The sequence below is a fragment of the Patiria miniata genome, unplaced genomic scaffold, assembly GCF_015706575.1.
Source record: "Patiria miniata isolate m_02_andy unplaced genomic scaffold, ASM1570657v1 HiC_scaffold_1, whole genome shotgun sequence".
Classification (NCBI taxonomy): Eukaryota; Metazoa; Echinodermata; class Asteroidea; order Valvatida; family Asterinidae; genus Patiria; species Patiria miniata.
In genome coordinates this window covers 23549212-23562974 of record NW_024037047.1, presented here as the reverse complement: position 1 = coordinate 23562974, position 13763 = coordinate 23549212, and the positions used below count along the sequence as shown (strand labels likewise).

General features: G+C 42.9%; 2 protein-coding genes across 2 annotated transcripts; both read left to right on the top strand.

Moving 5' to 3' along the window:
• The first annotated feature begins 1293 nt into the window (after positions 1-1293).
• On the top strand, positions 1294-2463 carry LOC119725982. The gene has a single exon (XM_038197606.1). The coding sequence runs from the start codon at positions 1323-1325 to the stop codon at positions 1995-1997; it is 675 nt and encodes a 224-aa protein (XP_038053534.1). The 5' UTR covers positions 1294-1322; the 3' UTR covers positions 1998-2463.
• A 3231-nt stretch (positions 2464-5694) lies between these two features.
• On the top strand, positions 5695-9977 carry LOC119725973. Its single transcript, XM_038197601.1, has 2 exons — positions 5695-5884; positions 8132-9977. Exons 1-2 carry the CDS (start codon positions 5764-5766, stop codon positions 8920-8922), a joined length of 912 nt encoding a protein of 303 aa, XP_038053529.1. The 5' UTR covers positions 5695-5763; the 3' UTR covers positions 8923-9977.
• Positions 9978-13763: the final 3786 nt, after the last annotated feature.

Here is a 13763-nt window from a genome sequence, read left to right as displayed (position 1 = left end):
CTTTTGCTCAAATTGGTTTTAGTGGTCAGAAATTGCCTCAGATCACACCACAAAAAATTGCTTTTCTATAACTGCATGTCTCCTCAATGATCCCCCATTTACATTTAACTGCCCACATTTTCATCCCCAACACTACCCCCTATATACCCGATCTATGATCGGGTAAATCAGCTTGTTCTCTATATGAGTTGAGCTGCCCAGACAGATGCAGACTGTTGCACCCAGGTGTTGCGGGGTCGGCCCTAAGTCTCTTCCAGGCAATGTCAAGGTGGAGTCTTCTAAGCTTGAGGGTGGCATGGGCTGGCATGAAGAGGGAATAACGCCTGTGATAGTGGTGTTGGTGACAAAGTCGGACCACCGGACACAAAGGATATGCGCCGTGCACCTCAGGCTTGAAGCCTTCGCCCGTCCTCGATTAGGAGCGTCTACGTCTCCGGGGAGGACACAATACTCAGCTTGGTAGAAAGGTTAAGGCATTTGTTCCGCCACACCCTTTTCGGGATTCCGACATCAGGCTGGCCCGTGACAGTGGCTGGGGCGACCCCCCCCCCCTACATCGATATATAATATAAATATACACAATGGTATACAGGGTACAGGACAATACTTTTATACGTGTCTTAAATTGTGAACACTTTGGGAAAGCGTGATTCCACGGGGCTCACACGGTACAGCAGCTGTGTAGCGTGAATTTAGGTTTCTATGAAATACGGACTCATTGATAGCATTGCGCATGCCTAGGCAAAGACGACCGGTCACATGGGCGGGTTTTAAGCAATAAAAGGATGAAGGAGTGCGATTGTCATTCGAGTCCGATTTCATATTGCATCGGCACTGCCTTCTGGCGGTCGTAACTCTCGTTTCATGGACGGATTCAATCTGGCGTCGATTTCAAATTGATTTTATGAGGTCTAGTGGACCGTACACATGTCAGGGTCAGTGGAAGCAATCACCTTTAAAGAAAAAAAGGAAGAAGCGCAAAGGTCCCTCGAACTGAACCTTAATTAAATGACTATATGTCACGTTCCTACTCCCAAACCAGTTCACGAATCTGTTTTCTTAATAGCTCGGTGATTATATTGAGGTCCCTTCATTGCTGCTCATTTGAGCAATTTTCAAATACCCTGGATAACTATGAATGTGCATGCTGCGTCGATCGAGGGCACTCTCTATCGATTGGCTGATGACCAAATCTGGGAGGGTCTATTGTGACTTTTGTGGACGTATTTGGTAAAGAGTATGCTACTTTGTTTTTAATGACTATAGTTCTTATTATGTTTCTTGCAGATGATTTCTTCCGACAAGTTCCGATATACCGTCAAATGCAATATTTCACAAGGACACACAACGCTTCTAACAATGCGTCGAGCGCTCTGGACTACGAAATCGTCATCTCCCACTATAACGAGAAACTGGATTGGATGAAGCCCCTTGCCGATCACAGTCACGTTTATCACAAGGGAAAAGACAAGGGACCGTCTTTTGATGTCTACAAGTGGGAGAAGTTACCAAACGTGGGGAGAGAAGCACACACCTATCTGTACCATATTATACACAATTACGACAAACTCGCCGATATAACCGTCTTCCTGCAAGGCACGGATCCTGGTGGAGAGCATAGATATTGGTGCTTTGCCAGTGCGATGGAGTTCGTCCAGCGAGCCAAGAAACACCAGTACTGCAACATCAGGCAGCGTTACGGCGGCTGGGGGCGCATCCGCCATCTTGGCAAGTGGCTGAAATCTCTTCAGAACGGCCAGATGCGGAGAGCGAACCTGACTATGGGCGAGTTCTACACGGCTTTGTTTGGTACCAAACCACCCGACGGGGTACCAGTATGTTTAGCAGGATGTATCTCTGCTTCGAGGGAAAACCTGAGACGGTTCCCAGTTACTTTTTATGAGAAGGCCATATCTTTTGTGAACGATCACTCGAACCCAGAGGAGGCCCATTACTTTGAGAGACTTTGGGCAACCATAATCAATGCCAAGAAATAGTGAATTGAATGGGAGACACTTCCCAACTCGTGGGAAGCTTCCTAACTTTTGTGAGATGTTGTAATAAATGTATACAACTCTTAGGAGGTTTACCAAACCTCGAATTTCGCGCGGCGGCTCCGGCATCAGGATCTGGCTGCAGGATTTTGAACTCTGAATTCAATTTACTTGGTCTCAGTGAAGGTCAACACGTTTTTGGATTTCTTATTTAATGGGTTTAATCATACGTGTCTGGTAACTCGAAAGCCAGAAATGAAGACAATTTCCAGATAAAGCCGTAGTTTGGTAAATACTATTAACCCTCATGGCGGCCATTTTGAAAATCCAAGATGGCTGCCATGTAGGTGTGTACACAAATGCCAACATTGAGTATTCCCCATGCTCGGAAGATTCCAAAAATGAATAGTTTGGCTGAGGCCAAAAAAAAAAAAAAATCGGTCTCTGGTCAGACCAAAGTTCCGGAATTGACGCGGCGACGCGTTTTTTTTTTTTTTTTTCTTTTCTTCAAGCTTGGATTGTACAGACAAGGTGGGGTACTATTTTGCTTTTTTGGTGTCCTCATGTACATTGGTGTCCTCCATAATGTGCCTTGGTGCTCTCGATCATTTGCCTCGGTGCAATTTCCCATCCCTTAGTGCTCTTTGGTAGAAAAATTGAGGAGGTGCAGCAATAGAGGGCGCTGTTGGAGCTACCGCGGAACATTTTGGAAAAAAAAAAGATTGACGCCCATGATTAAAATCGACGCGCGCGATGACCAGAGACCGACTTATTTTTTTTTTTGGCCTAATCACCAAAATTTTGAACAAAAATAATTAGTGAACCTGACTTTCAGGAATGGAGAACGAATCTGCACGCTTTAAACTGCATTAAGATATATTTATCTATGAGCAAGTTGTGGTAAGGAACGTCAATTAATCGACAAGTGGTTGATTCCAGACGTAACGTACACCTATGCACTAAATAACAAACAGTCGGCTCCCTGTTGTGCTCTGTGGTGCGAGCAGATATTGGTAACCAGCGATGCAACCGTGCCTCGTGGTCCTCTTCCTGTGCAATATAACTAGAGGAGTTCAACCATCCTGCGTTCGAGCGAATTTAGTCGAACTATGGTAAACTGTGTAGTTAGCGTCCGAATTTGCCCTTTGTTGGAAAATCACAAACCGTTACCAAAAATATAGGGAAACAAATAGAATATTGTATATTTTAATTTATGAGACAATTTCTGAAATTATGTTATACTGATATGAGCACCGGTTGCAATAATATCGATTACTTCCAAACAGGAATAGCAATATATTCTACTGAAATATTTAAAATGTTCTTTATAAAATTGTAAATTCCTCTTATTTAATAAAAAGTTAGAAAATGTGTCACTTTGCTAAAATCGGTGTGCAACCACAAATTAAATCATGTTATAACATCCATATGTAGTGGCACTCAATGTGTGACCTTTCAATGTTAAGCTGGAACAACGAATCGCATACATCTACTTCAAAATTTATTTTAAACACGAGCGCGTTGTATATAGCAGGCACGATTATTATTTTTTTTCCAGCTTCTTGTGAATCCTTTTGAGTTATCCAGGGGGATGTGTGACTCGCAGGTGCGAAATGTCCCATGAGCATCCCATGGGATTCACATGGGGTCCCATGGGATTCCCATGGGACCCCATGGGAAACCCATGGGGTCATCAAGAACACCATGTAAGTTAAAATGATCATCATGGGAAACCCATGGGAACACCATGGAGATTGCATGGACAACATGGGAACACCATGGGGATTTTACGAGATTCATGGGAACACCATGGGAACACCATGGGGATTTTATGAGCTCCATGGGAACACCATGGGGATTTTACGGACACCATGGGAACACCATGGGGATTTTATGGACATCATGGGAACACCATGTGGAATTATTGAACACCATGGGAACACCATGGGAATTTATGGACACCATGGGAACACCATGGGAACCCCATGGTGATTTTATGGACACCATGGGAACACCATGGGGATTTTATGGACACAATGGGAACACCATTGGGATTGTTTGTCACCATGGGAACACCATGGGGATTTACTGGAAACCATGGGAACACCATGGGGATTTTAGAGACATGGGTACACCATGAGGATATGGGGATTTTAGACACATGGGTACACCATGAGGATTCGGACGCCATGGGAACACCATAATGTGGGTGATATAAATTATGGATACAATGGGAACACCATGGAGATTTAAAAGGCAGCACGGGGACACTGCCGGGTTATACTGGAGAACATGCATGTGCCATGAAAAACCATCATAGACCCAATTGCACTCCCAATTAGTTATAAGCAAACCTTTCTTTGATTTAATTACTTATTCGCCTAGCTGTAAATTTGAATTCAATTACAAATATTTCCCTTGTGGCCATAGAGGTTATCAAGAATTCTATTTGTTAAGCTGACCATGGGAAACTCATGTGGATGTTCACCAATTGAACACAATGGGATAAACACCATGGGACACCATGGGAACACCATGGGACACCATGGGACACCATGGGACATTTTTGTGAGAATCGCTTACAATAACGAGTGTTGTAATTGCACATTTTTGATTTGTTTCTGTTGATCAGTGAAGTTAAATGATGCATTCAGTATTTTTTTATGTGGACAATGTGTCATTCAAACTTTGGATATATTGATTCATTCATTATTATGGTTGGAAACATTTATGAGAAAATAAATTGGGAACACTGTGATAATATGGTACAACTTGACAAGTGGTATTGCAGCAATAATGTGGGCTTTAGACACAGAGTGCTTAAGCCACTCCTATTACGTGGAACAACCCCCATCGGAGTTCTGTGAATTGCTTAGCCTATTTGATGAAAAGCACTTAACACACAGGGTTAAAATGTATAGGAAGTTGTTATTGAAAAATACCATGGAGCAATGATTTTTTTAAGAAATGAAAGGAAACCATACATGGGAAAAAAACCTATACAAAATTTCACATGGGAAAACTCCATTGGGAAAAAATCCCATGCTACGTGGTGTCCAATTCACCATGCAATTCCCATGGGAATTACATGGGAGATTTCTGTAAGGGAGGTGAAGCTCTTTTGGAGCGTGTCAGTGCACAGTGAGGGGGCAAAGGGGAAGGAGCTCAGGGTATAGATGACCCATAGGCGAGAAAACATCGCACATTATATATCGTCAAACATTGCACATATAAAATGAAAATCGCACATCAATGTAAAACACTCCCATCCTAACGCGTGTGTAGAGAAATGCATTATTCCTCTGGCCCTGCTAACGAGGTAAGTTTCTGTCACTTCTTGAAAACAGAAAAACACGGATTTCAGGCATTTTGTCAAATGTTTGTTTACGATTATTACAAAAGTAAACAATATTTCGCTTTAAAACTCGGCCAAATTCTTCATTTTGTCAAATGCAATAAATTGGCCGGCAAAATTTAAAATCGTAAAATTTTCGAGTTTGCAGGTTTTTGTCACTTCGTGAAAATATGGGACATATTCGTCGATATGGGACATCCAACATATTGTAAAACATTGAATATTGTAAAACATTGAATATTGCAACGTTTCACACGCCATAGTTCACTGCGAGGTACAGCGGATTTCTACCCACGCGTGGCCATCCACGGGTCAAATACAATAACGGACTGTATACCGCAGCTGCGCTGCACGCAAACGTACGTTGAAACTCGCAGTGAACTACACGTACATTTTCATGCAGGATCAACAAACATGGCGGATTGTCCTCGACCTCGCAAAAATCTGGCCGCTTTAGTCGCCTGTTTCCTGATTTTTCTTTTGGGATACGTCTTGTATACAAATAAAGACACCCTAACGGCTTCAACAAGTAGAGGTAAGCGAATCTTCACTGGTAGAACGGTGGACAAGGTCATTTTGTTCATGTATCTAGCCTAGGCTATTGACAATATTCATACTCCGACTAATGGCTCTATACATGCATGATCACTCGTCTATGAGTTTTTGCCTGTAGGCGTTATTCATAATAAAACCAGAGTTGCAATGACTACTCAAAGCTGGTGAGTAACAAGAGAAATTGAGTTTAGAATCTGCCGATATGTCTAGTTAACCTGTAATTGTCAGCCTCAAAATGGCAGAATTCATCCCAAATTAGGGCCTACTGAAGTATTCTTTTATGGAGGTCATGGGTCATGCTCTTTTGCCTGGATAATTTCAATGATTGTTTATGGTGTAAAGGCCTATAAATTTTGTGGTGAATATCAATTGAAAAGGCAATGTAGATTTAAAATGTAGAAAACATATTTCCACCGGATATTTGGCATGCATTATGCGTGGCACAAATACGGAGGAAGTCCAGCTATTTGAGCCTAGATTCTGTGGTGAATATCAATTGAAAAGGCAATGTAGATTTAAAATGTAGAAAACATATTTCCACCGGATATTTGGCATGCATTATGCGTGGCACAAATGCGGAGGAAGTCCTGCTATTTGAGCCTATAGATTCTGTGGTGAATATCAAGTGAAAAGGCAATCATAGATTTAAAAAGTAGAAAACACATTTCCCCCGGATATTTGGCATGCATTATGCGTGGCACAAATACGGAGGCAGTCCAGCTATTTGAGCCAGTATGGGGCTATGTTGGGACGAACGTCAAGTAAATTGGAAGTTTAAGCATTTAGGCTCCGTTTGGGTGGGCTATTTATTTGTTGTCATATTTATACAGGGTGGCCTTATCAGTTAGCAAACTGCTTTCCATGAGAGCCCTGGTTCCTTTACATAAATATACATTAAAACAGTAAGATAATTTGAATAAAAACAAAACAAGATATATACATATATATAATTCACAATAAAAACATCAACAATCAAATTAAATTAAATTAGACAAATAAAAGAATAACGACTAAAACCCAACAAATCAGAATAAAACAAAACCTCACTTAAAATTAAAATTAAATTTTAACATTTGAAGCATTTTATAAATTAAGATTACAATAATGGAGAAAACGAATGTATAGTACTCTATAAACGCCAGGATATAAATACAGTTAAAAAAAAGGTTAAATTTTGTCCAACTTTTTACCCAACGTTAGCACAATAGTCAACATCCACATCTTTTGAGCGAAAAATGCCCAACGGCCGTTGGGCAAATACGTTTACCTGAAACTTGGGTAAAATTGCAGACGGAACAGTTGGGTACTTTGAATCATCCGTTAGTTGGGTAAATGTAAAAAGAAACCCAATTGTTGGTAAGCCATTAACCGAATAGTGGTCAAAATTTTTGACAAGTTGTTGGCCAGTTTTTTTTCAATTGTTGGGTACTAAGAAGACTCAGATGTTGGGTACTATATTGTATACATTTGCTCAATTTTAGGGCAATTTTGTTGACCAGTGGTTGGTGTTTCAGGAAGGCTTAAATAAGAGATACCTTACACAGCATTACATTTATTTCGATGCTGCATAAGAATGATGCATAATACATAATGTTATATATTCAAATTGACAATACATACATAGATATATTTACAATAGTGAATATTAACTAAATGGCAACACCAAGTGACAGACATCATGAAAAGACAGAGCAAAGGGAGCGTTCAAATGATGTGTTAATTTGCACATGTGAATTAGTGCACATGTGGCCTCTGATTCACGTCGAGTAGAACGATTATAAATATTCAACCTTTTGTCAGGCATTTACTTTGCCCATGTGTTGGGTAGCAAATTTTCCCAACTTTCTGAGAAATTTTATTCTTTAAAAAAACGTTGGGCAGGAATTGTGTCCAATGTGTGTGGAAACTTTTTTTGCAATGATCCGTCCACTTTATTCACCTTTGTTTTTAAAGAAACTGCCTTAGTTTTAAATCAAACTCAAATTCCTCATTGCATTAATATTTATGTTCAATACTACAACATAGGGGATACGAAATGGCAATCCCAACAATTTCTGTATAACTCACTTATGCTTGTAACATTGTATCGTATGTATAGCTGTAGGTCTACCTCGTGTCGGCTGATGACCGAATCCGGGAGGGTCTATTATGACTTGTGTGGACGTATTTGGTAAAGAGTGTGCTACTTTGTTTTTAATAACTTTAGTTCTTATTATGTTTCTTGCAGATGATTTCTTCCGACCAGTTCCGATATACCGTCAAATGCAACATGACACAAGGACACACAACGCTTCTAACAACGCGTCGACCGCCAGTGGCAGTCCCGTCCCAACACAAGCTAACCCGACAGCCGCCAACCACTCCAGCAAAGATGGCGTCGGTAACGAACCTCTGGACTACGAAATCGTCATCTCCCACTATAACGAGAAACTGGATTGGATGAAGCCCCTTGCCGATCACAGTCACGTGTATCACAAGGGGAAAGACAAGGGACCGCCTTTTGATGTGTACAAGTGGGAGAAGTTACCAAACGTGGGGCGAGAAGCCCACACCTACCTATACCATATCATACAGAATTACGACAAACTCGCCAATATAACCGTCTTCCTACAAGGCACGGATCCTGGTGGAGAGCATAGGAGTTGGTGCTTTCCCACTGCGATGGAGTTCGTCCAGCGAGCCAAGAAACACGAGTACTGCAACATCAGGCAGCGTTACGGCGGCTGGGGGCGCATCCGCCATCTTGGCAAGTGGCTGAAATCTCTTCAGAACGGCCAGATGCGGAGAGCGAACCTGACTATGGGCGAGTTCTACACAGCTTTGTTTGGCACCAAACCACCCGACGGAGTGCCAGTATGTTTAACAGGATGTATTTCTGCTTCGAGGGAAAACCTGAGACGGTTCCCAGTTAGTTTCTATGAGAAAGCAATATCTTTTGTGAACGATCACTCGAACCCAGAGGAGGCCCATTACTTTGAGAGACTTTGGGCAACCATAATCAATGCCAAGAAACAGTGATTTGAATCGGAGACACTTCCCAACTCGTGGGGAGCTTCCTAACTTTTGTGACATTTTGTAATAAATGTATACAACTCTTAGGAGGTTTGCCAAACCTCGATTTTGAATGCCGCTCCGGCGTCAGGTTCTGGCCTCATGAGTTTAAACTTGGAATTGAATTTATTTGGTCTCAAGTCAACACGGTTTTCTTTTGGATTTCTATTGGGTTTAATCATTATAGGTATCTGGTAACTCGAAAGCCACTAGAAGCCAATTTTCAGATGAAGCCGTAGTTTGGTAAATACTATTAACCCTCATGGCGGCCAATTTGAAAATCCAAGATGGCCGCCATGTAGGTGTGTACACATATGCCAACATTGAGTATTCTCCAATTCTCGGAAGATTCCAAAAATGTGTAGTTTGGCTAATCCCCAAAATTTTGAACAAAAATAATTAGTGAACCTGACTTTCAGGAATGGAGAACGAATCTGCATTAATTTATTTATGAGCAAGTTGGGGCAAGGAACGTCAGTTAATCGACAAGTGGTTGGTTTGAGACGTTACGTACGCCTGCGCACTAAATAACAACAAGGAAACGGCTCTAATCCAGCGAATGTCAAGAGTCGTGGCTCCCTGTTGTGCTTTGAGGTGCGCGCAGCTATTGGTAACCAGCGATGCAACCGTGCCTCGTGGTCCTCTTCCTGTGCAATATAACTAGAGGATTTCAACCATCCTGCGTTCGAGCGAATTTAGTCGAACTATGGTAGACTGTGTAGTTAGCGTCCGAATTTGCCCTTTGTTGGAAAATCATGAACCGTTACTAATAATACAGAGAAAAAAATGAGAATATTGTATATTTTAATTAATGAGCCAATTTTGGAAATTATGTTATGCTGATATCGAGACCACCGGTTGCGATAATATCGATTAATTCTAAACAGGAACATAAATTCTACTGAAATATTTAACATTTTCTTTATAAAATTGTAAATTCCTCTTATTAAATGAAAAGTTAGAAAATGTGTCACTTTGCTAAAATCTGTGTGCAACCACAAATTAAATCATAAGTTATAACATCCATTTGTAGTGGCACTCAATGTGTGACTTTTAAATGTTCAGCTGGAAGTACGAATCGCATACGTCTACTTCGAAATTCATTTTAAACACGAAAGGCACGATTATTCTTTTTTTCAGACTCTCATGAATTCTTTTGAGATATTAAGGGGGGATGTGTGAGGCAACAGTATAGTCTAGAGTGTGTATAAGGTAAAGGATAATAGGGGCTTGGTGGGGTTAACTTTGCCTCAAAGCGTGTAGAGTATATATTTACAATAATACGAATAATATTATTCGCTTAAACTTAAAACATTGCTATGACGTCACACTATTGTAAAAAAAATGTGGATTCGGAACTATGAATCTGTTACACTGGTCACAACGTGTGGATTCGGAATTACGAATCCACACTTTGAACACGTCGTACAATTGTTCTCCACATTGAGCATTAAAAGGACCGTCTGCATGAAAACTTTCCTTCCAAAAATTACCAATGCATCTTCACTGTAAGATTCACTTAAAAAACAATTTTGAGTGAGAAAGAAATCGACGTCTAAACTATCAATGTTGACGTAAGGAACCTACACACAAAATTACCTGGTTGTACGGGTGTGGCGATACACATACTTAACACGCCACAATGCTTGATTACGTATAAGAGCCTCGGAAAAAAAACTCCCTTGTAAACTACCCTAATAATGGCCACGACTCGACGCAAGATTGGCAAATCTTTTCATCTCCACTCACTGGACTTTTAATGACAATACTTCTTTTGACGCGATGGTTTAAGTCGAAGAATACACTTGCAAGTGTGGATTCTTAATTTACGAATTCACTTGGCGCTTCGCGCCTCGTCAATTCTTAAATTACTAATCCACACTTTCTCGTGTATTCTCCATAACATATATTTGCTTTTCTTGGTGGGACTTTTTCTGAACCGGATGCATTGGCGGATATCATTGTCTTCATGATCATGGTGGTTAAACTGCCGACACCTTGGATACGGATTCTCTTGTGGATAGTGAGGTTATCGCCCTCTATCGTCTATGCTGTATTTCACTTATACGGTAAGGTGACATGTACACTAACAAAACTCACTTACTGTCGTTTTGCCACAAATTTCTGCTGGTGTATATATTTTGGGTCATTGGGAAAAACTTGCAGCAAAGAATGTTGCATCCTGACGCCGTTTTCCATTACCTCAAAAGACATGAATCTGGGAGTGAGAAACATTTCTCAGTCCCAGACGTCACTCTTTAGGACATAGGTTATTGGTTCTATTAGAATACGAGTTTGTTTAAGGTCCAAAATTCAGCGGTTAAAAAAGGTGTACAAAGTCTATGGTATTTGGGGTGGAATAAAAAGGGGAAAAAAGAAGAAAAGATAAGAAAAAAAAACCAGAACAAAAACAATGCCTTAAGCGGAAAAGCAACTATACATACTTACTTAATGTCACATGGCCGCTTTAAGTGACCGTAGCGATCAGATGTCTGTAAGCTCGATTATCTTGTGCTAATGTTAGGAGGTCGTCCGATGGGCGCGTCGCTGCGACTTGAGATTCCCAGGTGATGTGGCGGCGTCCTCGGGGCGACGCCAGCCGGGCTGGAAGGGATGCTGCAGTCGCCGGGACTTCGTCGCCATATCGCGCAACACGTACGTCCCAGTTGTCGCAGTCTGCTCCTCAAGATGGTGGTGGACAGGGGTGTGGGGGCACCTACTCGAGCATAGACCTCGTCGTTGGTGATGTGGTGGTACCAGCAGATGCCGAGGATGTAACGTAGGCAAGACAGGTGGTAGGCATCGAGGCGGCGAAAGGTTGCGGTGGAGGGGGACCATGATTCACAGCCGTAGAGGAGAACAGGGAGGACGCAGGTGTTCAGGATGCGGACTTTGGTGGTTGTGGAGATCTTGCTGCTTCGCTATACTCGGGTGGCTTGAGGGTGGCGCGGATAGTCTCTTGCTCCGAAGAGCAATCGCTGGTGATCTTGGAGCCAAGATGGATGAATTCGTCCACAACTTCGACGCGCTCGGTACGTGTTGATGTTGATCTCCCGTGGGGGTGGCGGTAGGAAGGTGGATAAGGACTGAACTTTTGTCTTGGTCCAACTGATGGTGAGGCCTAAGGGCGAGGCTTCCTCATCGAGAATCTCCAAAGCCTCAGCCAAGGAGTCCAGTAACATGGCAACCAGCAAAACATCATCTGCGTAGCAGACGTCGGTGAGGTGGAAGTGATAGTCCACGCCAAGGTGAGGGCAGCGTTCCATCATTCTGTCCAACCAGTTGTCAACTGCAACATTGAAGGGGTTTGGTGCAGCAACGCAGCCGTGACAGACTCCTGATGTAGTTTGGAAGAGATCCAACATACTGCCCTCAGCTCGCACCCTGCAGGTAGTGTTGGTGTAGAGGTCCCGCAGGATACGGATGTACTTAGGAGGGACTCCGTCACCCTGGAGGAGCAGCCAAAGGACGTTTCTATCCAGGGAATCAGAGGCTGCCTTCAGATTGACGTACACTGTGTGCAGTGGCTGGCGATATGACCTCCGTTGTTGTGTCAGGACTCTCAGGCAAGGATGCAGTCTGTGGTGGAGCGATTTGGTGTGAAGCTGGCTTGTTGAGGGCGACGTTTGGCTAGCAGGAGGGGTTGGATTCGTCTGATGACGATGGCCGTGACAACTTTAGAGGGGACGGAGAGCAATGTGATGGGGCGATAACTCGAGGTATTTCGCCGGTCTCCCTTGTTCTTGTAAAGTGAGAGGATGACACTCCTTCCACTTGGCCGGGATTCGCTCTTCTTTCCAGATGCGGCAGCACATCTGTTGTGGCCGGGAAGTGATCGGATCAGTTGCTGCCTGAAGCATTTCGCCAGAAATGCCGTCGGCGCCTTGGGATTTACCGGTTGGGAGCTTCCTAATGGCGTCCGCGATCTCATTGAGAGAGCTAGAGGGTGGTTCGAGCGAGATGGGGTCATCCGCGGTGCCCCAGTTGGCAAACGTCTGCAGCCTGTTGGATGGAGGAGGCGGAGGCTTGCAGAAAACGCTGAAGTAGTGTTGACACCATCGATGTAGCTTGGCTGAGGCTTCAATAAGCAGTGTGCCGTTGTCAGCGAGCCGGGGGGGGGGGGGGCGATTGACGTTGATTTAGGCCTGGCAGCTAAGCTCTTTGATGGACTTGAAAGCTGGTCGAAGATTTCCTGACCGAAAGCTGTTTTCATCTGCGTCGGCGATCCGATGTGGCCAGAAGGTGCGGTCATGTCTTAGGTTTCATCTTCTTTGTCTGCTAAACTCGCGGTAGACTTCTATGGGTCTGTGAAACCTATAGATTGCCGGCAGTGGTCTACAAGGCTCGGGGAAGCATATGAAATCCAAGGCTTCTTCCTTGGGCGGCGTACTCCAAGCACCTCTGAAGCCACGGGAGTGAGGGTTGAGTGAATCTGATCCCAGTCTTCCTCGACAACTATAATCAATGTAAAGATTTGATTCGGAGAAAATTTCCAAGTGTTGCCTGTAAACGTTTGTACTTGTGTATACATCTCTTAACTTTTTTTTACCCAACCTCGACTTTTTTGCAACTGCGGCTTTACTTTTAAGTAATCTGAGTACTTAGCATCGTTTCAGTCAAAGATTTTAAATCATCAGATTTTGCAATCTAAAAAATACTAAAGTGCGTGGACAAAAAGATATCTCGGTCTCTGTTGTATGGAATTACAATACTGCCACGTACGCGGCGCATGTGTATGGCACTGTTGCTTGGATTCTCAGCCATGTTAAGCCGCCAACGGCACATAGTCGCGTCGTGCCGTCGCATAT

Excerpts from the sequence above, each read along its gene's own strand:
- LOC119725973 (XM_038197601.1), top strand. The coding sequence starts at position 5,764 with ATGGCGGATTGTCCTCGACCTCGCAAAAATCTGGCCGCTTTAGTCGCC. Across the intron at positions 5,885-8,131 it reads AACGGCTTCAACAAGTAGAG|ATGATTTCTTCCGACCAGTT; the intron begins GTAAGCGAATCT and ends TGTTTCTTGCAG.
- LOC119725982 (XM_038197606.1), top strand. The coding sequence starts at position 1,323 with ATGCAATATTTCACAAGGACACACAACGCTTCTAACAATGCGTCGAGC.